The 25,074-nt window shown below is 50.1% G+C and overlaps 1 protein-coding gene across 2 annotated transcripts in view; it reads left to right on the forward strand.

Moving 5' to 3' along the window:
• Nucleotides 1-25,074, forward strand: part of Itpr2 (inositol 1,4,5-trisphosphate receptor type 2) — a 171,018-nt gene that overhangs the window by 86,731 nt on the left and 59,213 nt on the right. For both annotated transcript variants that reach the window (XM_070011588.1, XM_070011589.1), the window contains 11 exons: nt 4,394-4,483; nt 4,823-4,948; nt 5,752-5,874; nt 7,415-7,615; nt 8,881-9,132; nt 11,341-11,466; nt 13,610-13,738; nt 14,757-14,877; nt 20,818-21,008; nt 23,111-23,253; nt 24,939-25,047. In XM_070011588.1, the coding sequence (XP_069867689.1) occupies nt 4,394-4,483; nt 4,823-4,948; nt 5,752-5,874; nt 7,415-7,615; nt 8,881-9,132; nt 11,341-11,466; nt 13,610-13,738; nt 14,757-14,877; nt 20,818-21,008; nt 23,111-23,253; nt 24,939-25,047 (1,611 nt within the window). The remainder of the gene's footprint in view (nt 1-4,393; nt 4,484-4,822; nt 4,949-5,751; nt 5,875-7,414; nt 7,616-8,880; nt 9,133-11,340; nt 11,467-13,609; nt 13,739-14,756; nt 14,878-20,817; nt 21,009-23,110; nt 23,254-24,938; nt 25,048-25,074) is intronic.

Here is a 25,074-nt window from a genome sequence, read left to right on the forward strand (position 1 = left end):
TACCACTGGAGTCACAGCTTCACCTCTGGCTCTTTGCTTGTTAATTGGAGAGAAGAGTTGCATGGACTTACCCTTCCCAGGCTGGCTTCGAACCTCAGTCCTCAGATCTGGGCCTCCTGGGTAGCTCAGATTGCAGGCCTGAGCCTGCCTGCTTTGTCTGCTGGATCTGCACCCAGGGCCGGTCAGCAGGGGGCGCCGCGAGTCTGGTCCCGGCCTCCCTTCCCTCCACCTGAGCTGATGCAGGCTTTGGGCGTTTGGTCCCCAAGTCTGACACTTGCTGTGATAGCTTCCAGGTTGCAGAACAAGTCTTTTTCTTCGGGGCTGCTTTGTCCTGCGTCCTTATAGGGAGCAGGTGACTGAGGATGAGGAGCTCAGAAGGCACCTGACATTTTCTGTGAGCCCGGAAATGAGCTCACGTAGGTTTCTGTAGTTGTTTTGTAGTAGGAGGGTAGCTGGAAGCGTGAGTTAGTTATTCCTGCAGAACGCCTTGAGACGTCTTTACTGGGACATTTGGAGGGGCGGTTACTATGTGGTTTTCAAAAATTTACTTTTTTTTTTTTTTTTGCCGGTCCTGGGACTTGAACTCAGGGCCTGGGCGCTGTCCCTGAGCTTCTTTTGCTCAAGGCTAGCACTGTGCCACTTGAGCCACAGCGCCACTTCTGGCGTTTTCTGTGTGTGCAGTACTGAGGAATCGAACCCAGGGCTTCATGCATGCGAGGCGAGCACTGTACCTTGGAGCCACCTGCCCAGCCCTGAAGTTATGTTCTTTATAACTGTATGTGCACTTCTTCAGAGGCCTGTATTCATTCATTCATTCATTCATTCGTAACTGTGATTTTATTGGTTGTATCAAGGATCAGTACACAGACATTTCCGTTTGCACACAGCCCAAACGTCAAAGCCACGAGCTGTTTGGAAAAGCATTGCAGTGACATTCCAGCTTCAAACCCGCAAGCACATTTTCCTTAGGAGGAAACCAAGTACCTGTGTTCCCCACGTCGGTGCCGTGTCCTACCTTCTACCACGTCCCCAGGTTGCGGCGTGGGCATGCGCACGGTCACATGCAGCCGCAGTCAGGAAAGCTGACGGCCAGGAGCAGGGGCGTGGCAGCACACTGACTTCCGACAGGATGGATCCAGGGGGGGTTTCCTGCAGGACACAGGTCTCCCAGAAAGCAGCACAGGACTAGAACTTCAGATACGCAAGACACGAAGTGCACAACTGTGACCCCAAAATTGCCATTCACTGTGCTTTGTCGGCCGGGTAGAAACGAACCCCCACCTGTGGAATGTTAGGGAAGCCCAGGGCCTGTGTTTGATTTAGAAAAGACTTCATTTGCTTTTGTGAGGCGTTTTAGGATATTTTGTTTTGGAACCATCTTACGTACAATTTTCCTGTGTGTGTGTGTGTGTGTGTGTGTGTGTGTGTGTGTGTGTGTGTGTGTGTGTGTGTGTGTGTGTGTGTGTGTGTGTGAACTGGGGCTTGAACTCAGGGACTAGATGCTCTATCTTGGCTTTTTTTTTTTTGCTCTTTATCTCTTGGCTTTTTGGTGGTTCATTGGACATAAGAGTCTCTTGGACTTTTTTGCCCAGCCTGGCTTTGAACCACGATCTTCAGCCTCCTATGTAGCTGGGATTACAGGTGTGAGCTACTAGAGCTGAGTTGTGTCATTTCCTTTTTAAAAAGTCAATGTCTTGAATCTAACATGCTTGGGAGGGCTCTGATGGTCAAACAGCCCACATAATGAGCATCATCAAACAACATGCCCAAATGCTTGGTTTAATAGTAGGCCTGCCGTGTAGGGGCTAAGGACTTGGAGAAGGGTTCTATCCAGATGCAGAGCACAGGTCTCCTCTGAAGGATGGGGCAGAGCTAGTCAGCCAGTGTGCTGAAGCCCTAACTACAGCCCAGTGGCAGTGGCCACACCTGTAATCCCTGCTAACTCAAGAGGATGAGGATTAAGGTTCAGAGACAGCCCAGGCAGAAATGTCCTGGAGACTCTTATCTCTAGTCAACCACCAAAAAGTCAGAAGTGGAGTGGGGGCTCAAGCGGTAGAGCACTAGCCTTGAGCTGAAGAGCTGAGGGACAGCGCCCAGGCCCTGAGTTCAAGCCCCACGACCGACAATCAGTCAATCAATCAATAAAGTGCTAGGCCCCAAGTTCAGGCCCCAACACTGGCGCGTGGGCTCGCACACACACACACACACACACACACACACACACACACACACTTGAGAAGCAAATGTACATTATGCAAGGGAGCTACACCTTGCAAGCGGAAGCAGTGTCCCAGCATCAATGCAGGCGGCCCGTGGCCGGCTCCCTGGCAGAATCCACACTCAGCCCTTGTATGTGGCACAGAGCTGCTGGCCTTGTCTCCCGCCTTCCCGGCACGTCGACTCCGAGCCTGCTTCCGTGAGGGAGGAGCGGATAGCTGCGGGGAAAGATGGTCTCCCACTGCATGCAATGTTCCCGCTGCCGTTTTACTTTCTGTAAAACACGAAGATCAATTGGAAATGCACCCGCCGACACGGGGAAGTCCCAGGACAGCCACTGGTGCGGTCCCCAATGAGCCTGTCTTCTTCTGATGATGCTGTTTTATCCCAGTCACTGTCACCCTGGTATCAGGGCTAGTCTCCAATGAAAAGGAGGAGAAAATGGATTTAGTCACGGGAGCCACAGCACTGCGTCTGGCTTTTTCTGTGTGTGGTACTGTGGAGTCGAACCCAGGGCTTCCTATGTGCTAGGCGAGCCCTCTACCACTGAGCCACCTGCCCAGCCCATTGTGTCATCCTTTTTGAGAGATCAAAGATAGCACGTTTGAACGAGTTGTGAGCATCAGCAGCGCGAGGAGCTGAAATGTGTTTCTTTCTAAATATAGGGAGGAGATTAACCCAGAAAACCAGTGGTTAAGTCGGCATTGCCCTTTCTGTTGATCTCTTTATTTAGGCTAGAATAGTGGACAACTGGTTGCTCATGAGATCTGTTTGGCTTATCATTATTATTATTCTTATTGTTATTGTTGTTAGTTCCATTACTGGAGCGTGAACTCAGGATTCTTCTGCTCTCATTGGCTTTTTCATTCAAGGCTGGTGCTCTACTATTTGAGGCATGCCTCCAACCTAGCTTGTGTGTGTGTGTGTGTGTGTGTGTGTGTGTGTGTGTGTGTGTGTGTGTGTGTATGCGCGTGCACACGCGCGTGCACCAATGGACCTGGGTGCTCTCCCTTAGCTCTTCCACCCAAGGCTGGAGCTCTACTACTTGGGTTAGTGCTCCATTTCTGGCTTGTTGTTGATTCACTGAAGAGTCTCATAGACTTTCCTGTCCAGGCTGGCTTTGAACCATGGTCCTCAGATCTCAGCCTCTTGAGAAGCTAGGATGACAGGCCTGAGCCTACAGCCTCTTACTTGAGTTTTATTTTGATGTCACAAGAGAGATGATTATAATGAAGTCTTTGGGTCTTTCTGGAATGGCAAATAAGCTTTATGGATATGGTCACGTGAAATACAGTTGATCATTGAAGCTTTGATTTTCCTCTCGTCATTTCCAAGGCTCTGAGTCGTGACTCCAGTGAATGTCAGGATAACCAGGCAGGGAATCTTTGGGTTAAATTGCTCTTTCTTTCCCCTCCATACTCAGCTGTTATATCAGGGTCTTTTTTCTTTTTCATTCTTTCCTTACAGTTTATTCCTGAATATGAAATTCTATCTTTTAGGGCTCTGGATTTTCACTCTCCCACACTGTATAAAATCATATTTTTCTGAAAGTTACATGTTTTTACACTAGCCCTATGTATAACTTTTACTTTTGAATTTAACTTATCTGTGATTAGTAGGGTCATGAATCTTACTGGTCTTGTTTTTAGCTTTTATTAGGGTTCAGTCATATTTAAGGCTCACTGAAGCCAAAGAACTGGAAAAGTAATCAAAGACAAGTTGAAGCTGGGCGCTAGTGGCTCACACCTGTCATCCTAGCTACTCAGGAGGCTGAGAGCATAGGATTGTGGTTCCATGCCAGTGTGAGCAAGGAAGTCCATCAAACTCTTATCTCCAATGAGCCACTCAAAATCCAGAAGTGGTGCTGTGGCTCAAGTGGTAGACCACTAGCCTTGAACAAAAGCAGCTCAGGGACAGTGCCCAGGCCCTGAGTTCAAGACCCAGGACTGACAAAAAAAAATTGAAAAACAACAATGGTTGATAGGAAATGTACTCATGACCTTGCTCATGTAACTGTAACCCCTCTGTACGGTATCTTCACAGTAAAAAACTTACTAAAAAGTTAGGCCGAGAAATAATTGATGGCAGAATGGCTGCAGACCGGATGTACGGTGTGGCACAAAATACGGTTGCTAGGAAGATGCGCAGGGTTTAATTGTGGCCGTCTGTGTTTTAGGAATCAAACATTCTAAGTCCTGCACAAGATGGACTGAAGGCACCCCAGATCGACAGCAACAAAAGCAACAACTACCGGATTGTGAAGGAGGTCAGCTGCCGCCAGTGCTTTTCATACCGGTCATAGCAACCTGGAAAATTGCTTTTATAAGGGAGTTGGTGGCTCATGCCTTCCATCCTAGCTGCTACTCAGGAGAGATTTCCAGCCCAGGCTGGAAATCCCGGAGATTCTTGTCTCCAATGAACCAGCATAAAGCTAGAAGTGGAGGTGTGGTTCAAGTGGTAGAGCACCAGCCTGGATCAACAGATGAGCCAGAGAGTGAATCCCTGAGTTCAAGCCTCAGTACTGGAATAAGATAAAATAATGATAATAGTAACTTCTATGTTGTACTACTGTTGATTGTATGTAATGCTTTATTCCTTTTTAAAGATTTTGATCAGGCTGAGCAAACTCTGTGTACAGAATAAAAAATGTCGCCATCAGCATCAACGACTCCTGAAAAACATGGGTGCCCATTCGGTGGTGTTGGATCTTCTGCAGATACCTTATGAAAAGGTTTGTCCTTTTCGCTTTTGGCTTTGCTGTCTAAGGCGAGTACTACATGTAAGACAAGGCTGCAGAGAAGTTTTCCTGCTGGGCACTGGTGGTTTGTGCCCGCCATCCTACCTGGTCAGGAGGCTGAGATCTGAGGACCACGGCTCAAAGCCAGCCTGAGCAGGAACGTCCGTGAGACTCTTATCTCCAAAAGCCACCGGAGAGCTGGACGTGGAACTTTGGTTCAAAGTGGTAGAGCATCAGCCCTGAGAAAAATAAGCCCAGCAAGAGTATGAGACCCTGAGTTCAAGCCCTCAGACCAGCACAAAACACTTAAAAATACGGGATTTCTCTCGGAGACCCCTCTGCAAGTGCAGAGACTTGCTAAACTTGCTTTGTTGGCTTTAAGAAGGAAGGGGGGGAGGGAAGGAGAGAGAAAGGGAGGGAGAGAGGAAGGGAGAGAGAAAAGGAAGGGGGGAGGGAGGGAGGGAGGAAGGAAGTAGAGCAGAGGGCTAAGGGGTGGGACAGGAGAAGGAAGCAGTAGAAACTCCCAGGAGGGAAAGAGACTGGAAGGGATAGATGTTGGAAGAAATTACAGGAAGTAAGAACTACGGGAAAGGGGAGGGGCAGAGCAAATATAGGAGAAAAAATAATGACAGTCAGAGAAAGATCTAGAACACGGAGGAGAGACACTGAGGAAGGGGAGGGGCCGGGAGAGATGGTGCGGGGGGGGGGGGGGTGAGGGGGGGTGCGGCCCCCACGCTGATGGACCGCATTGGGATCTGGCCCTGTGACTCTACCCTGGCAGCTTTCTGATTTTCCAGAACGATGAGAAGATGATGGAAGTAATGAATCTAGCCCACACGTTCCTGCAGAACTTCTGCAGGGGAAACCCACAGAACCAAGCCCTCCTTCACAAACACCTGAATTTGTTTCTGACTCCGGGTGTAAGTACGGTACTGGATTCTCTGCATTCATTTTAGTTCATCAGGATTACTGAACAGTTTATTCAAATCTCATTTTCTTTTCTTTTTTAATCACGCCAGTACCGGGCATTGAACTCAGAGTTTCGCACTCTTGTTTGGCTATTTTGCTCAAGGACGGAACTCAGGGCCCTTCTTCTGGCTTTTGGCTGATTCATGGGAGAGAAGAATCTCAGATTTTTCTGTCCTGGCTGGCTTTGAACTGCAGTCGTCAGATTTTAGCCTCCTGAGTAGCTGGGATGAGCTGTAGCAGCATGTGGCTTACTTATTTGTTTATTCTTGCCTTACAGAGATTCTCTCCCTGACATTGATGATGTTTTTATTTCCATTAAGGAAATGTTTACCATAAGCTGAAAAACTATGAAGTAAAAGCTTCATTTTTAGCCGGGTGCTGGTGGCTCATGCCTGTCATCCCAGCTACTCAGGAGGCTGAGTTCTGAGGATCGTGGTTCAAAGCCAGCCTGAGCAGGAATATCCATAAGATTCTTATCGCCAATAAACTACTCAGAAAAAGATGGAAGTGGTGCTATGGTTCAAGTGGTAGAGCACCCTTGGGCAAAAAAAGGTCAGGGATAGAGCCTAGGTCTTGAGTTCAAGCCTCAGTACTGGCAAAAAGTAAAAAAAAAAAAAAAAAAAAAAAAAAAAAAATTAAAAGTTTCACTTTTTGCCTAGCTGACATTAGGAAAAAGTTTTAGTAGAACCAAGAGGTTAGTGGACTTAACTGCTTTGTTCAGTGTGTTTAAGCAGATCTTCAGGAAGAGCTAAGGTTGAGTAACAGAGGATTAAATTAATCTGAAGAACTTGTTGTCAACATGACAAGCTAATCATTTCCTTTCTCCAGTGAGACTCCTTTCTGAGCTAAATTTCTTTGATGATCTCATTGCATTTGGTAGAAGGCTTGCACAGATAAATATGGCCTCATAGAAAACAATACAGCTGAGTTGTGCAATAGTGCTCATGCCTGTAATCCTAGCTGCTCAGCTCTGAGGATCATGTTTTGAAGCCAGCTGGGGCAGACAAGTCCAGTAAGAGTCTTATTTCAAATTAGACAGCAAAAAAAGCTGGAAGTGGAATTATGGCTCAAGTGGTAGAGCACCCGTCTTGAGCAAAAAAGCTAGCTGAGCACCGCTGGCTCATGCCTAGAATGCCAGCAACTCAGGAGGCTGAGATCTGAGGAGCACGGGTTGAAGTCAGTGTGGGCCTGAAAATCAGTGAGACTCTTATCTTCAATTACATCACAGAAAAAGCCAGAAGTGGTGCTGTGGCTCACGTGGTAGGGCTCTGGCCTTGTGTAAGAGGAGATCAGAGCAGCCTCCAGGCCCTGAGTTCAAGTCGTATGACTGGCATAAAACAAAACAACCCCCACCTCTATTTCCAACGTAAAGATGGTGGCTTTTCTCTCCAGTGAGATTCCTTTGCTAGTATGAAGTCGTTGCTGGTCCTGAGCAGGGGCGTGCATGCGTGCACCTCTGCGGGCTGGAGCTGGTCTTTTCTCTCTGTGTAGCTCCTGGAGGCGGAGACGCTGCGGCACATCTTCATGAACAACTACCCGCTGTGCAACGACATCAGCGAGAGGGTGGTGCAGCACTTCGTGCGCTCCATCGAGACCCACGGCCGCCACGTGCAGTACCTGCGGTTCCTGCAGACCATCGTCAAGGCTGACGGGAAGTACGTGAAGAAATGCCAGGACATGGTCATGACCGAGGTAGGCCTCTGCCAGATGTGCCAGACCAGCGGGGTGGGCGGCTCCGGGGCAGAGCGCATGCCTGGCGCGCATGACGCCCCGGGTTCGAGTCCTCAGCACCACTGTCAGGGTAAATCGCACTTTGCCGGAAAACCATGCGGACATCCAAGTACAAAGAACAAGGAACAGATTTATCGCCAGTTAAGGGACCGGAAAGACGGTGTCTCACGAGAGAGCAGTGAGGCTGTTGTGTCTGCTGACCTCTATAACCTGCAGGGGTGAGGGGCAGAGACCCTGGGGTGGATGTGAGGTTCAGGGCCGTCACCATGGAGGGTGAGGACTGACAGCTGCTGCACACGCAGCAGATGAGGGTCCCGCCGTGCCAGGCCTGCAGGCCACTCACTATAAGGCCATCCTGCTGCCTTTTGTGGTGGCGGCTGCCCGGAGCAGTGCCAGCTCGAGGCCAGGGGCTGGAGGCTGATCATGTAATGCCTTGACTAGGTGGCCTAGTGTTGTCTAGGAAGGGAGCGTGTGGGGCTGCAGGAAGGGGAAGGAGCTGGGCTGTGGAAGTCAGATTATTGGGCAACAACCACATACACAGAAAAGACTGGAAGCTTTGCTGTGGCTCACATGGTAGAGCAAAGCAGCTCAGGGCAGCGCCCAGGCCCCAAGTTCAAACCCAGGACTGGAAAAGGAAAAGGAGAAAGTGTGTCTCCATGTCCTGTATACTGAGAGAGGAATCGTCTGTAAATCTGGAGATAAAAAGAGAAAGAAAGAAAGGAAAAAGGAAGGGGGTAAGGAAGGAGGGAAGGAAGAAGGGAAGGAGGGAAGGAGGGAAGGAAGGAAGGAGGGAAGGAAGGAGGGAAGGAAGGAGGGAGGGAAGGAAGGAGGGAGGGAAGGAAAGAAGGAAGGAGAGAAGGAAGGAAGGAAGGAGGGAGGGAAGGAAGGAAGGAGGGAAAGGAGAGAGGGAAGGAAAGAAGGAGAGAAGGAAGGAAGGAAGGAAGGAAGGAAGGAGGGAGGGAGGAAAGGAAGGAGGGAGGGAAGGAAAGAAGGAAGGAGAGAAGGAAGGAAGGAAGGAGAGAAGGAAGGAAGGAAGGAGAGAAGGAGGGAAGGAAGGAAGGAGAGAAGGAAGGAAGGAAGGAGGCCTGCGCGGTGGGTCTGCGCACGGGGCCTACACGGGGCCTGCGCACGGGGCCTACACGGGACTTACACGGGGCCTACATGGGCCCGCAGGGTGGGCCGGTGCGGCGCATGCGCAGTGCTGCAGGTCCGCCCCTGTCCCGCAGCTCGTCAACGGCGGCGAGGACGTGCTGGTGTTCTACAACGACCGCGCGTCCTTCCCGATCCTGCTGCACATGATGTGCTCGGAGCGCGCGCGCGGGGACGCAGACGGGCCGCTGGCCTACCACGTCGGCCTGGTGGAGCTGCTGGCCGCCTGCACCGAGGGCAAGAACGTCTACACGGAGATCAAGTGCAACTCGCTGCTGCCGCTGGACGACATCGTGCGCGTGGTGACGCACGACGACTGCATCCCGGAGGTGAGCCGCCGCGTGCTGGCGCCTGCGCTGTGTGCCGTGCGCCCGCGCCTGCGCCGTGCGCACCCGCGAGGTGAGCCCGGCGCCCGCCGTGCCTGCGCCCTGCGCCTGCGCCTGTGCCTGCGCCAGGTGAGCCCGGGACCCGCCGCGCCTGCGGCCTGCGGCGTGTGCCTGCGCCTGCGCCGTGCGCACCCGCGAGGTGAGCCCGGCGCCTGCCGCGCCTGTGCCCTGCGCCCTGCGCCTGTGCCAGGTGAGCCCGGGGCCCGCCGCGCCTGCGCCCTGCGGCCTGCGGCGTGTGCCTGCGCCTGCGCCTGCGCCGTGTGCACCCGGGAGGTGAGCTGCGTGCCTGTGCCAGGCGCCTGCGCTTGCGCCTGCGCCGTGCGCATCCAGGAGGTTTGCCTGGGACCTGTCGCACCTGCACCTGCGCCGTGCGCCATGTGTCGTGTCTCTGCACCTGCGCCTGCGCCCACACGTCGATTATCCATGTAACCTACACACATGTATACGTAAATGACGCGTGTGCACACGCATCTATACACGTGTGTGTCACACGCATGTTTACACACAGACGTCACCTGCACCTACGTACGTACTCACACCCGTGTGCAATGCATGTGCGCACTGCACCTGTGCGTATCCGTGCGCACACACACGCACACCTGTGCACATAGATGCACGTGCACACACGCGTACAGAAATGACACGTGCGCACGCACACATGCAGATAATTACGTCTATAAACGCTGCCATGTGTCTATTTACATATAGACAACATAAACATTCACATGTATACTTATACATGTGTGTACATACATACACATGCATGAACATAGACATTCATGCACGCACTGTACCTGTGCGTGTCCATGCACACACATACACGCACACCTGTGCACATACATGCACGCACACACATGCACATACGCACACACATGTATATGTGTACACATGTATACTTATGTGTATACACAGATATATTTGTATGCATGTACTCACGTATGCATGCATATGCATGGTATACTTGTATGCGTACACACATGCATGCATATGTCTGATGTATCTGTATACATATATAAAATGTATGGGTACACATACACACGTGTTTGTGTATTTATGTGGTGGTATTGACACTCAGTGCCTGGGCACCCTCCCTCATCTTTTTTTGTTCAATGCTGGCACACTACCACTTGGGCCACAGCTTCACTTCTGGCTTTTTACTGGTTAATTGGAGATCAGTGTGTCATGAACTTTCCTGCCTGGGCTGGATCCCAACTGTGATTTTCAGACTTCAGCTTCCTAAGTAGCTGGGATTACAGGCGTGAACCCCGGGTGCCTGGCAACATTTGGATTTTATTAGTTAACAGACGTCTTAGCTCTCATACTTTCTCCCAAGACTGTAGTGTATTTCTGTTAATTTTTTGTGTTGTCCAAGCAAGAGCTGACACTAAATGAATAGGTTTCTGATGGAGTAAAAGAATGAGTCAGAAGCTCAGATCCATGATGTCGTAATCTTGTGACTTGTTCAAGTAGATACTTTTCCATGATAGATGGATAGATAGATAGAAATATACAGAGAGCGATATATAAACCTCTGAGCATGGTGATCGGAAGTGGACTGGCTCAGATGTTTCTCTACCCCATAGCCATTATGGACACAGGCCCCCTCTTGATGTTATTGTTATTTTGAACCCAGGTCTGAGTGCTGTCCTTCGCTTTTTCACTCAAGGCTGGCACTCTCCCGCGTGAGCCACAGTTCTACGTCCACCGTTGATGGTTGTTTTACAGCACACTCAGGCCCTGGGATCCCTGAGGTGTGAAATCTGGTTCTCCATCCCTTAGGATTCTAACTTGGACTCCATGAACCCATTGACATGATTTCCATGACTTTTTGCTATTCATTTCTGTTTTTTACTTCTAGTGTCTCAAAGATAATAGGCTTGGTTTGAACCAAGTCCTCATTCTTATACCAACACCTGGGCCTAAGGTTAAATCCATTGCTTGACTACAGTTCACTTGGTCTGAGGGAAATGGAAATGCTTTCCAAGTAGACAGCAAATAGACTCACAGGGGCTGGAAGCATGGGTCAGGCGGTAGGGTGGCAGCCCCGCAAAGTGGACATGAATGGGCCATAATGAAGCACCCTTTTGTCATTGCCACTTGACAATGACCAGTCAAGAAAATGACGTCTCTTGTGAATTTGCATTTGCGCAGGTGAAGATCGCCTACGTGAATTTTGTGAATCACTGCTATGTGGACACAGAGGTGGAAATGAAGGAGATCTACACGAGTAACCACATCTGGAAACTCTTCGAGAACTTCCTGGTGGACATGGCCCGGGTGAGGGCCGGCCGCCGTGTTTTTGTTAGACAGGATCAGACATGGGGGTAAAAGTCTGCAAGGTGACCCAGCACCTTTTGACCCCATCTGTTTCATTCCTCAAATCGCTTATGAGTTTTATAAGATGGTGAGATTTAATGAGTTAATAAAAACAAAATACCTAATGCAGTAGCTATCACAGCAGATACCGATGATAGCAATAATGATAATAGCAATAGTTATTATCATTGTATGCTGGCACTGGGTCCTGAACTCAAGGCCTCAAGCTCTCCCTTTTGCTCTCCCTGGTGCTCTACCACTCGAGCCACGGCTCCACTTCTATCTTATTGGAGATAGAGTCTCAGGGACTTTCCTGCCTGGGCTGGCTTTGAACTTCAGTCCTCCGATTTCACCCTCCTGAGTACCTAGGATTGTAGCTAGGGTTCTGTCTAAGAAGGGTTAGGAGAACAGCAGGAATTGGAAAGGAGGCCAAGCTGGTACCCAATGGGGTGGTGGGGGAGGGCTGTGAGAACTCTGGGCGCCACAGGGAGGCCCAGGCGTGGATGGAGGCCCAGGTACCCACGGTGCCAGACTTTGTTTATGTATTTACTTATCTAGTGCCTGTCCCAGGGCTTGAACTCAGAGTCTGAGCTTCTTTTTGCTCAAGGCCAGCTCTCTACCACTTGAGACACAGGGCCACGTCAGACTTTTTTCTGGTGGTTCATTGGAGGTAAGAGTCTCACAGACTTTCCTGCCCAGGCTGGCTTTGAACTGGGATCCTCCGATCTCAGCCTCCTGAGTAGCTGGGACGACAGGCGTGAGTCACCAACACATGGTCTCCCACTAGTGCCTTCTACCCACAGCCTCATGCACAGGGCTAGCTGCCGGTACCTTCGGTGTCTGGCTCCTGAGGAGGCTTCTATGTGTAAATTCCTCCCAGAGGTTCAGCCCAGTGAGCAGCATAAAATTGTCTCTCCATGCCCACATCTTTCCAACTCTTTCTTTGGTGAAATATCAAAAAAAAAAATGGGGGGCGGGGAGGGAGAGTGTGTCCCTTCTTCCTGTGTGACAGTTAGACATGTTGGAGGTGAACCCAACACCGCATCAGAACTGCATATCAGGTCCCCTCCTCTTTCCTTTCTGTGTCTCTGCCCAGATCCCCCTGAGCTTCCTCTAGATTGCCATCCCTCAAACCCACCGTGTGACTATAAAAGAGTCCCCTTGGCTTCCCTGCTTTGGGTGGCAAACTGCTTTCCAGAAGAACCTCTGAGAAGCATACGCAAACCTGGCACTGGTAGTTCATGCCAGGGATGTCAGCTGTTCAGGACATGAGAACTGAGATCAGAATCTGATCTCAGCTCAAAGCCATCTGGGTCAGACAAATCCAAGGGACTCTTTTATCTCCAATTAATCAGCAAAAGTTAGAAGCGGAAGTGTGGTTTAAATGGTAGAGAGCCAGCCTTGAGTGGATAAACAAACGAGAGAAGGCTCTGAGTTCAAATCCCAGTGCTGGCACCAAGAAAGGAAGGAAAGAAAAGAAAGAGACAAGAAGGTCAGAGGAAGGAAGGAAGGAAGGAAGGAAGAAAGGAAGGAAGGAAGGAAGGAAGGAAGAAAGGAAGGAAGAAAGGAAGGAAGGAAGGAAGGGAAGGCAGGGAAGAAGGGAGGGAGAAAGAAACAAATGAAAGAAAGAAAAGGCGGAGCTGGGAAGGTGGCTCAGTAGTAGAGTGCTCGCCTGGCATACATGAAGCCCTGGGTTCGATTCCTCAGTACCACATACACAGAAAAAGCTGGAAGTGGCGCTGTGGCTCAAGTGGTAGAGCGCTAGCTTTGAGCAAAAGAAGCTCAGGGACAGTGCCCAGGCCATGAGTTCAAGCCCAGGACTGGCAAAACAACTCTAACCCCCCCCCCCAAAAAAAAAAAAGAAAGGGGGAGAGAGGAAGGAAGGAAAGAAGGGAGGGAGGGAGGGAGGGAGGGAAGTAATTAAGACAAAATGAAGAAAGAAAAAGGGAGAAAGAATTAGGACAAAGAAAGCAACATAAGGAAGGGAGGCAGGGAGGGAGAGGGGGCGGCTGCCCAGGGCTGCGGGTCCTGGGGCCGCCGTGGGAGGCCCCGGGGCTGAGCTCCGGTGGGAAGATCAGTGGACCAAGCGTTCTTTTCCCTCCAGGTCTGCAACACCACCACAGACAGGAAGCACGCAGATGTCTTCCTGGAGAAGTGCGTCACCGAGTCGGTCATGAGCATCGTGAGCGGCTTCTTCAGCTCCCCGTTCTCCGACAACAGCACCAGCCTGCAGGTAGCTCGTCTGGCAGTGGGAAATGATTGAGGGCCGTCCGGCAGTCACTGCCTACATTTTGGCGAGCACTCGGCTCTTAGATTAGGCCTCTCCCTTTCCCTTTCCCTTTCCCTTTCGTTGGCTGTCAGGCTTGAGCTCAGGGCCTGGCTGCTGTTCCTGAGCATTTTCCCTCAAGCCCAGAACTCGACTACGTTGAGCCACAGCTCCATTTCTGGTGTTTTGGTCGTTCGTTGGAGTTAAGACTTTCCTGCCTGGGTTGAGTTCGAACCACGATCCTCAGATCTCAGCCTCCTGACTAGCTGGGATTATAGGTGTGAGCCTCCGGCCTTTAAATAAAGAAGAGGCCGTCTTTAAAAGACAGTTAATTTTTCTCGTTAGACAAAAGGAAACCTCTCATAGATGTGTGCTGATCACCTGCAAGCGTTGAAATAGTAATAATTTCATTGGCAATTTCTCTTAAAAGCATCAGCCACAAGCTGTGGATGACGATTGGTTCACGCCTGTAATCCTGAACACGCAGGAGGCTGAGATCTGAGGATCTGGGTTCCAAGCCAGCCCAGGAGAGGAAAGTTGATGAGACTCTTACCTCCAGTTATTCAACAAAAGGCTGGCAGTCCAAGTGTGGTTCAGGTAGCTGAGCACTAGCCCTGAACAGAAAGGCTAGGTACAGTTCCAAGGCGCACACACAGCCATTCACGCCGTTAGTTTTCTATCAGTACCTGGGCTTGAACGCAGAGCCCGGTGCCGTCCCTCTGCTTCTTTTGCTCAAGACTAACAGGCTCCCTCTGGATCCATGTTTCTACTTCAAGCTTTTTGCTGGCTCGTTGGAAGTAAGAGTCTCATGGACTTCTCTGCCCAGGCTGGCCTCAAACTGTGATCTTTAGATCTCTGCCTCCTGAGGGGCTGGAGTGGCAGGTGTGAGTGCCTGGGCCTGGCTGCGCTATGCTTTGCTTCGATGAGCCTTTCCGACCCCGTTGGGGCTTGGAGTCACTGTTTGCCGCTCTCCCCCTCTTCGCAGACACACCAGCCAGTTTTCATCCAGCTGCTGCAGTCTGCTTTCAGGATTTATAACTGCACCTGGCCCAGCCCAGCACAGAAAGCCCTGGTGGAGTCCTGCATCCGGACCCTGGCTGAAGTGGGTGAGTTGGTTAGACGGCCCTAACCCTACACATTCTGGCTGACTGTGGCACCTAGACCTAAAATGGGGCGATTGTGGCAATGATGATGATGATGATGGTGGTGATGATGATGATGATGATGATGGTGATGATGATGATGATGATGATGATGATGATGATGGTGATGATGATGATGATGGTGATGATGATGGTGGTGATGGTGATGATGGTGATGATGATGGTGATGATGATGATGATGATGGTGATGATGGTGATGATGATGATGATGGTGATGATGATGATGATGATGATGATGGTGATGATGATGATGATGATGGTGATGATGATGATGGTGATGGTGGTGAAGATGATGGTGATGCTGCTGATGATGATGATGATGATGATGGTGATGATGATGATGGTGATGATGATGATGGTGATGATGATGATGATGGTGATGGTGGTGATGATGATGATGATGATGGTGGTGATGATGATGATGGTGATGACGATGATGGTGATGGTGATGGTGATGATGGTGATGATGATGATGATGATGGTGATGATGATGATGATTGTGATGATGATGATGATGATGATGGTGATGATGATGATGGTGATGATGATGATGATGGTGATGATGGTGATGATGATGATGATGATGGTGATGATGGTGATGATGATGATGGTGATGATGATGATGGTGATAACGATGATGGTGATGGTGATGGTGATGATGGTGATGATGATGATGATGATGGTGATGATGATGATGATGATGGTGATGGTGATGATGGTGATGGTGATGGTGATGATGGTGATGATGATGATGGTGATGGTGATGGTGATGGTGATGATGGTGATGATGATGATGGTGATGATGATGATGATGATGATGATGGTGATGGTGATGATGGTGATGATGATGGTGATGATAATGATGGTGATGGTCATGATGATGGTGGCGATGATGATGATGGTGGTGATGATGATGATGATGATTGATGGTGATGGTGATGATGATGGTGATGATGATGATGATGGTAATGGTGATGATGATGGTGATGATGGTGATGATAATGGTGATGATGGTGGTGATGATGATGGTGGTGATGATGATGATGGTAGTGATGATGGTGATGATGAAGATGGTGGCGATGATGATGATGGTGGTGATGGAACTTGAGTTTAAAGGGGGACTGGATGCAGGAAAGGAGGTTCAAATGTGAGGGAGAGGGCAGAAGGCAAGGATACTCAGGGAGGATGGTGACTGAAGACCGTGACCTGTGTAAATGTGTATATGAAGCCGGGCACTGGGGTCTCCCACCTGTCACCCAGCTGCTCAGGAGGCTGAGACCTGAGGATCACAGTTGGAAGCCAGCCCGGGCAGGAACGTCCCTGAGACTCTGATCTCCAGTGAACCAGCGGAAAGCTGGTGACGCGAGTAGTAGAGGGCCAGCCTTCAGTGAACAAGCTGAGAGCCTGGAGCCCTGAGTTCAAGCCCCAGTATGGGCACACACACACAAATACGATATGAAACCCAGCAGACTCTGAGAGAGTGGAGTGGGGAGTGAGGACGCATGTGTGCGTGCACACACACATACACATACACAGTCACACATACACATAGTCACACACACAGTCATACATACACACACAGAGTCACAGAGTCACACACACAGTCATACACACACAGTCACACCCATATACACACACAGAGTCACACACACACATAGTCACATACAGAGTCACACACAGAGTCACACCCATACACACAGAGTCACACACACACATAGTCACACACAGTCACACACACACAGAGTCACACACACATAAATATGATATGAAACCCACCAGACTCTGAGAGAGTGGGGTGGGGAGTGGGGACGCGCGCGTGCGCACACACACACACAGAGTCACACCCATACACACCCACAGAGTCACACACAGTCACACACAGTCACACATACACACACAGAGTCACAGAGGCACACAGGTATGCACGATAAGACATTGTGGTATCCTTCCCACAAACTAGTAGAGCGCTAGCTGGCCTTGAGCACAAAGCTCAAGCCCCGAGCTCAACCTCACGCCTGACCGAAAGCAATCCCGTAAGAGAAGCCGGCGCCCGGCCTTGCTCGCAGCCGTGGCTGCTCGGGAGGCTGCCGCCAAGTATCGCAGCCGGAGGCAGCTCAGGCGGAAGGGGCCACGGCTGCCTTGCCTTTAATTAACCAGCAGCCAGGAGAGGCAGAGCCCCAGGCTGGCACGGAAGGCCCTCCGCAGCCCAGGCCCCGCGTCCAGGCCTGGGCCTGGCACCCAGTGAAGTGAGATTCCCACAGACAGTTCCTACCGCTCCGATTCGTGGGGTTTTCTGAAAGCTCTTCTTAGCTTCTGTTTTGCTGTTAGGATGAAGGTGAGGTGCAGAGGGCTGACACTTACCTAAGTCGGGGCATGGGTCCGCTTCCCGCCCTCGCTCGCTTCCCATTTTGTTCCCCCCGTCCCCACCCACAAGCTCCTTTTCCACATGGTGTCCAGGGAGGCCCCGCCACGTTTGTTGTGACTTGTGCGGGCGCAGCTGAAGCACAGTTCACTGTAAGGCCTGTGGGGTCGCCCAGATGTTGGTTTCCCAGTAGTGAGCCCAGTGTGGCCCTGCACCTTCTTTGTTGTTATTGTCAGTTCCGGGGCTTGAACTCAGGACCTGGGCGCTTGTCTCTTGGCTTTTTCACGCAGGGCTGCTGCTCTACTACTCGGGTTGCACCTCCTTCTGGCTTTTTGCTGCTTCATTGAAAATAAGAGTCCTGTGCACTTGGTTGCCCAGGCTGGCTGCGAAGCACGATCCTCAGCCCTCAGCCTCTGGGTAGCTGGGACCACGGGCGTGCGCACCAGGGCATGGCTTTTTCAGTGAGTCTTTCGTAACCCTGTTCAATTTGAGGGTAAACGGCCCATTCCTAAATAGTAGCAAATGGGAACATGCATTTCATAGCGTTGCTGCTTTTCCATTTCAAAACGCCAGCGCTTCAACAGAGTGTGTTCCTGACACAGAAAGCGTCCGACTGTGCCCACAGCGACTCCCTTTCATGGGGCTCCCCCTCTCCTCAGCCCTGGCACCGCAGAGCGCTCACCCCAGAGCTCACACTCCACCACATTTTCTAGCTGGCGTCCACAGGGCTGCGTCTCCTCGCTCCCGGCAGCATGGCTGACATTCCCCCGCCCCTCGGGCACCAGTCCCTGAACCCACGGCTCCAGCTAATTAGATACTCGCACACGATACGCAGTAGTGGGTGAATCAAGAATTAGGGAGAGGTACTGATGACATTTGAAATCCTCTGTCACATTCTGGAAGTGGCGCTGTGGCTCACGCGGTAGAGCACTGAACTCAGGGCCTGGGCGCTGTCCCCGAGCTCTTCAGCTCAAGGCTGGTGCTCTACCACTTGGAGCCACAGCGCCGCTTCTGTTTTTTTGGTGGTTCATTGGAGATCAGAGTCTCACAGACTTTTGTGCCAGGGCTGGCCTTGAACCCTGATCCTCAGATCTCAGCCTCCTGGGTCGCTGGGGTTAGGCGTGGGCCACCTGTGCCTGGCTTCTGTTTCTGCTTCACTTTTGTTCTTGTATGCTTTTTGTTCTAGTATACTCCTTGGCTTTCTTTTTGCAGATTACCAACTTCATCACTATCCCTTTTTAAAAAAAGTTTCAGCTGACTTTTGAAGTGCTTATTTCTGGAGTCATGTTTCAATTTCACGGTGTCTTTTTTGTAATTTTTCTAGTATTATTATTATTATTTGCTGGTCCTGGGACTTGAAGTCAGGGTCTGGGCCCTGTCCTTGAGCCTTTTTGTGCTTAAGGCTTAGCACTCTACCACTTGAACCACACAGCATTTCTGGCTTTTTCTGAGTAGTTTATTGAAGAGTCATAGACTTTCCTGCCTTGGCTAGTTTCGGACTATTCTTTTGTGTCTCTGTGTGTGCTGGGCTTGGATTCAGGGCCTCATACTCTTAATTTTTTTTTTTTTTTCACTCAAGGCTGGCGCTTTGCTGCTTGAGTTACACTTGCACTCGCTGGTGTGCGTGTGTGTGTGTGTGTGTGTGTGTGCGCGTGTGTGTGTGTGTGTGTGCGCGCACGTGTGCACGTGCGTGCTTAGATGCAGCGGATACTCAGATTCTCTGAGGGAAGTTACTCGAATCATTCCGGGTTACTTTTTTCCTCTTCTGTGAGTCCAGTGCGCTTCACCGGGGTTGGATTCTTTTTGGTAAACTCTCCTGTTATGATAACGGTGATGCACAGAGGTCACGGCTCCCTCAGTCAGTGGAGACAATGCCCCCTCCCTCCCTGGAGAGAGTAACTCCCGCCGCTCTCCTTGTGTTCCTCGGTCCTGCATTCGTACCTAGGGCGTTCTGGGAAGGTGGGGTGCAGCGAGGGCTGATGTGTGTCCCTACTGCGATTTGGAGCTTTGGGGAGCTTTGCTCAGGGGCTGTAGTCTTCAGTGTTTTCCTCTCTCTCCCTCCTCCTGCTCTGGGTCAAGCTCTCTAGGGTTCTCCGAGCTCTCTTCTGCTTCTTGGTCAAGTGTGAACACCTTCATCTGGCATTTTCTACTCTTCTGAGAGGCTGTTTCTGTGTTTCCTTTGCATGATGCTGTGGTAGAATCTGCTGACGGCTCTGTGGATGTGAGCGGAAGGAGGAGGGCCTGGCCTTGTGGAATTCCTTCCCCAGCTGCCCGGAGGCTGGGAGTAATGGGTGGGCTGGGGCCAGGAAGAGCTGGTCCCTTTGCTTTGTTGGACCAGTCATACCTGCATCCATCCATCCATCCTCCCTTGTTGGACAAGTCATACCTGCATCCATCCATCCATCCTCCCTCCCTCCCTCCCTCCCTCCCTCCCTCCCTTCCTTCTTCTCTCTCCTCTCTTTCTCTCTGTTTTGTTTCCTTCTCTTTCTTACTTTTTCTTTCTCTTTCTCTCTGCCCCTCCCTTTCTCCCTCCCCCTCTCTCTTCCTTCTTCCCTCCCTCCCTCTCTCTCTCTTTCATTCTTTCTTTTGTTGGTCATGGGTCTTGACCTCTGGGCCTGGGCGCTGTCCTTGAGCTTTTGTGCGCAAGGTTGATGCTCTACCACTTTGAGCCACAGCTCCACTTCTTCTGGCTTTTTGGTGGTTAATTGAAGATAAACATCTAACAGATTTCCGATCTGGGCTGGCTTTGAACCGATCCTCAGATCTCAGCCTCCTGGGTAGCTGGGATTTCAGGCGTGAGCCACCAAGGCCTGGCTCCTACTTTAACTTTTACATTTGTATTCTTAGATCTCTTATCACAGGCCATTTGTGTGCACTCATGTGAACCTGCACTCTGACTAAATTAATGAAGAGATTGGCAGATTTTACCATGACGTACCTGCCTGTTCTCCTACTTTGACATTGAAAAAATTTTGCATGTTTATTGCCCAGTGTTTCTCGGCATCGATGCTGTATGACATGTTTGGAGAAATCAAATATGTTCTTGAATGTTTGATTCACCCATTTTCATTTATTTATCCAAAGAACAGAAAAACTTTCAGAATGAAAATGTTGGAAGCCAGGCTTGTGTGGCTCACCCCTGTCATCCAGCTACTCAGGAGGCTGAGATCTGAGGATCACGGTTTGAAGCCAGCCTGGACAGGAAAGTCCATGAGACTCTGATCTCCAGTTAACCAGCAAAATAGCAGAACGGAGCCGTGGCTCAATTAGTAGAGTGCCAACCTCATACAGGCTCTGAGTTCAAGCCCCAGTACTGGTCCAAAATCAAAAGCCAAACCAAACAAAAAAGCTCTGTTGGGTTAAGATGAAACAATTGAAGGGCAAAGCGTAATGATCTGATTGCTCCCCCCCAAATCCATTTCATTGAACCTATGTTTCTAGGACTGTTTGCGTTATATCTAAGAAGCTCTTCAGTAAAGTTGAAAGGGAAATGGGCTACCCTTTTTATTTCCTTCCTCCAGCCAAGAATCGTGGGATCGCCATCCCGGTGGATCTGGACAGCCAGGTGAACACGCTGTTCATGAAGAGCCACTCCAGCATGGTGCAGAGAGCGGCCATCGGCTGGCGGCTCTCAGCCCGCTCCGGGCCCCGGTTTAAGGAGGCTCTTGGAGGGCCTGCCTGGGATTACAGAAATATTATTGAAAAGCTGCAGGTACAGATAAGCGATGGAACTGTTCTCCCCTTACAACGTTTAAAATATGTGTCATGCAAATAAAAGACTCAGGCGTGGGCACTGAGATGCTCGCCTGTAATCCCAGCTGTTCAGGGGGCTAAGATGTGAGGCTCAAGATGTAACCCACCTCGGCAGGAAAGTCCTTGAGACGCTTAACGCTAATCAACCAGCACAGAAACTGGAAACAGGTGTGTCTCAAGTGGTAGAGGGGCGAGGGAGGGAAGGCCAAGGGACAGAGCCCAGGCCCTTAGTTCAAGCCCCAGTAATGGCACAAAAATCCATCAATGCAAAAAAAAAAAAGTTGAACAATAAATGATCATTTCTGCTGAGAAGGAGAGACAGTAGCACTACAGGTTAGCTCAGAAAGTTAGAGCCCCTCTGAGCTTCTGTAGCTAACATTAAGCAGATTCCCACTGAACAAGATCTTCCATAGCTAGGAGTGAGTCGACTGTTGCTTAATGTGGTAGACTGTTAAATGTCTCTTCATATAGTTTAAAAATGCAAAGGGAGGGGCTGGGAAGGTGGCTCAGTGGTAGATGCTCGCCTTGCATGCCTGAGGCCCTGGGTTTGATTCCTCAGCACCACATAAGCAGAAAAAACCGGAAGTGGAAGTGTGGTTCAAGTGGTAGAGCGCCAACCTTCAGCAAACACGTTGAGGGACAGCGTCCAGGCTCTGTACACCTGGATTGTCACAAGAAAAAAAATGAACACCGAACGCCAATATTGTCTCTGAGTTGGTCAGTCCATCTTGATAGGCAAAAACCCTAAGGCCAAATGTCTCTTGGCTTTCTGTGTCAGGCTGGTCTTTTGCGGTCACAGGAGGGCTGTCTCTGGGTCCTGTGGTCGACATGCCTTGAGAATGGTGGATGGTTCTGAATGAACCTCCTGCATCCCTACACATTCCTACTCGGCAGACTCCACCTGCTGTCCCATTGGTCAGGACTGTGGCCTGTAATCATTCAGTGACCAATCACAGCCCCCACCAGCCTTCAGCCACCAACTTCTACCCCACGACTTGACTCAGAAACAATATTGGACGGCTTTGTGCCCGGGAGAGGGTGGAAGAGGCTGCAGAATGGTTGGGCCGGTAGATCCTGGTGAGCGTGATGGGAATACCACAGCGGATCTACTGTACGGGATGAGTATGCGTCAGAGGATTTGTCCGTGGTGGATTTCCACTGGAGAGGATGGTTTGTTCAGTGTCAGTCATGAGAAATGAGCACATTGCCGTGTGAAATAGGGTTTCAGTGGTTCCCTGCATGTTTCTCCTGTTGATTCCCATGTGTCATGTGTCCATTATAATTCTTGAATTCTGCAGAGTGGTTTTAGTGAATTAAGCCTGGGCTGGCTTTGAACCACGGTCCTCAGATCTCAGCCTCCCCAGTAGCTAAGATGACAGGGTGAGCCACTGGTGCCCAGCTATAAGACATTTTAAAATAGAAATCATATGGTTACCCTGGTTTCTATGTGATATCTATGATATGAGACATACGTGACATATATGTTAACACACACATATGTGATATCTATAAGTAATTTACATGAAATCAGACTACATTAAACAGTATTATACATGAGACTTAAAGCGTGTACTCATGAAATCAGGCTATGTTAAATAGCATTACAGCCAGGTGCCTGTGACTCAGGCCTGTCATCCTAGCTACTCAGGAGGCTGGGGTCTGAGGATCCTGGTCCACGGCCTTTGTGGGCAGGAAAACCTCTGAGACTGATCTCCAGTGACCTACCAGGAAACGGAAGTGACGCTGCGGCTCAAGTGGTAGAGCACCAGCCTTGAGCAAAAGAGCTCAGGGGCAGCGCCCAGGCCCTGCATGCAAGCCCCACGGCTGACAAAACAAACAGAACGCAGTACCATATACGAAATCAGGCTGTGATAAACAGAATTATACATGAAATTAGGCCTGTTCAACAGTGCCATGCATGAAATCAGGCCATGGTAGGGCCCGTTGATTCAGGATGCTGGGGAAGATAAAGATAAAGCCCCGGTCTCTGGTCAGTCAGTGCGCTGTTGGGCCGGAGGCTCCGGACCTTTCCCGTGCTCAGGTGTGATTTGTTTGTTGCAGGATGTGGTGGCCTCCCTGGAGCAGCAGCTCAGCCCCATGATGCAGGCCGAGTTCTCTGTGCTGGTAGACGTGCTGTACAGTCCCGAGTTGCTCTTTCCTGAGGGGAGCGATGCCCGGATCCGCTGCGGGGCCTTCATGTCCAAGTAAGCTGGCTGGGGCGCTGCGGCAGGGCCGCCTGGAGTCTTGCGCAGATGCGCCTCCTGAACAAGGCGGTGGTTTGAGACTCACTGCGGGTGCACGGATCTTGGTTCACTGAAATGCAGTGTGCTGGCTGCTGGGTCGTGATTCCTTTCTAGACACAAGGAAGAGATGGTTCCGCCCAGGCTCTGCTGGCTGATGCCTGTAATCCCAGCTATTCAAGAGGCTGAGATACAAGGATCTCATTTGGAAGCCATCCTGGGCAGAAAAGTCTCTATCTTACCTCCAATGAACCAGCAAAAAGCTGGAAGCGAGGGGTGTGGTTCAAGTGGTAGAGCACCAGCCTCGAGTGAAATAGCCATGCTACAACGTGAGGTCCTGAGTTCAAGTCCCAGTACTTCTAGCTACTCAGGAGGCTGAGATCTGAGGATCATGGTTCGAAGCCATCCTAGGTAGTAAAGCCTGTGAGACTCTTATCTCCAGTTAACTATCACAAAAGCCAGAAGTGGAGCTGTGGCTCACGTAGTAGAGCACTAGCTTGAGCACAAAAGCTCAGGAACAGTCCTGAGGCCCAGAGTTCAAGCCTCAGGACCAGTACACACATACACACACACACACACACACACACACACACACACACACACACACACACACACACACACACACACACACACACACACACACACACACACACACGGTTGGATGCCATTTTGTTTCCTTCTCCAGGCTTATCATATGCACAGGTGGTTGGAGCGCCTCTTTCTATTTATTGTTCATTTGTTTTTCCAGTCCTCAGCCTTGAACCCACAGCCCTGGGTGCCGTCTTCTTCACTCAAGGCTGGCACACTGCCAGTTGAGTCACAGTTCCATTTCCTGCTTTTTGCCGGCTCACTGGAGTCTCATGGATTTTTCTGCCTGGGCTGGCTCTGAACTGTGATCTTCAGGTCTCAATTTCCTTAGTGGCCTGGATTACAGGCGTGAGCCACCAGGGCCTGGGTAGATGAATCTTTGTTTCTTTTTTAAAGCAGGTTTTTGTTTTTTGTTTATTTGATGTGGAGAATTGAACCTAGGGCTGCATGCCAGCTGGCAGGCACTCTACCACTGAGTCACGTTACCAGCATGAGGATATATTCTTTAAGAAACAAAGAAACTAACATTCTCAATCTCACTCACTTTGTTAGTTGAAAAGATTAATCTGGGGCTGGGCAGGTGGCTCAGTGGTACAGTGCTTGCCTAGCATGCATGAAGCCCTGGGTTCGATTCCTCAGGACCACATACACAGAAAAAGGCTGGAAATGACACTGTGGCTCAAGTGGTAGAGCGCTAGCCTTGAGAAAAACAAGCTCAGGTACAGTGCCCAGGCAACACACACACACACACACACACACACACACACACACACACACACACACACACACACACACACACACACACACACACACACACACACACACACACACACACACACACACACACACACACACACACACACCCTCCAAAATAATGAGTTGACTATTTTAAGAAACGCTGAGATATATTCCCTTTAAAATACAAAGGAAACTTTTGGAAACACGTTATTGTGTGTATTTCTTCTTCAATATTGTCTCATATTTTTCTATAGTATATATTTATATGTAGCTTGAAGAGAAATCAGAGTCCTTTTTAAAGTTGAATGTTTTGCCTTCTGAAGGTTGATCAATCATACAAAGAAACTGATGGAGAAAGAAGAGAAACTGTGCATTAAGATTCTCCAGACTTTACGAGAAATGCTCGAGAAGAAAGACAGCTTCGTGGAAGAGGTATCTGGTTATTTTAATGTTTTTAGT

This window comes from Dipodomys merriami, unplaced genomic scaffold (assembly GCF_024711535.1).
Source record: "Dipodomys merriami isolate MVZ:Mamm:240054 unplaced genomic scaffold, mDipMer1.0.p SCAF_84, whole genome shotgun sequence".
Classification (NCBI taxonomy): domain Eukaryota; kingdom Metazoa; phylum Chordata; class Mammalia; order Rodentia; family Heteromyidae; genus Dipodomys; species Dipodomys merriami.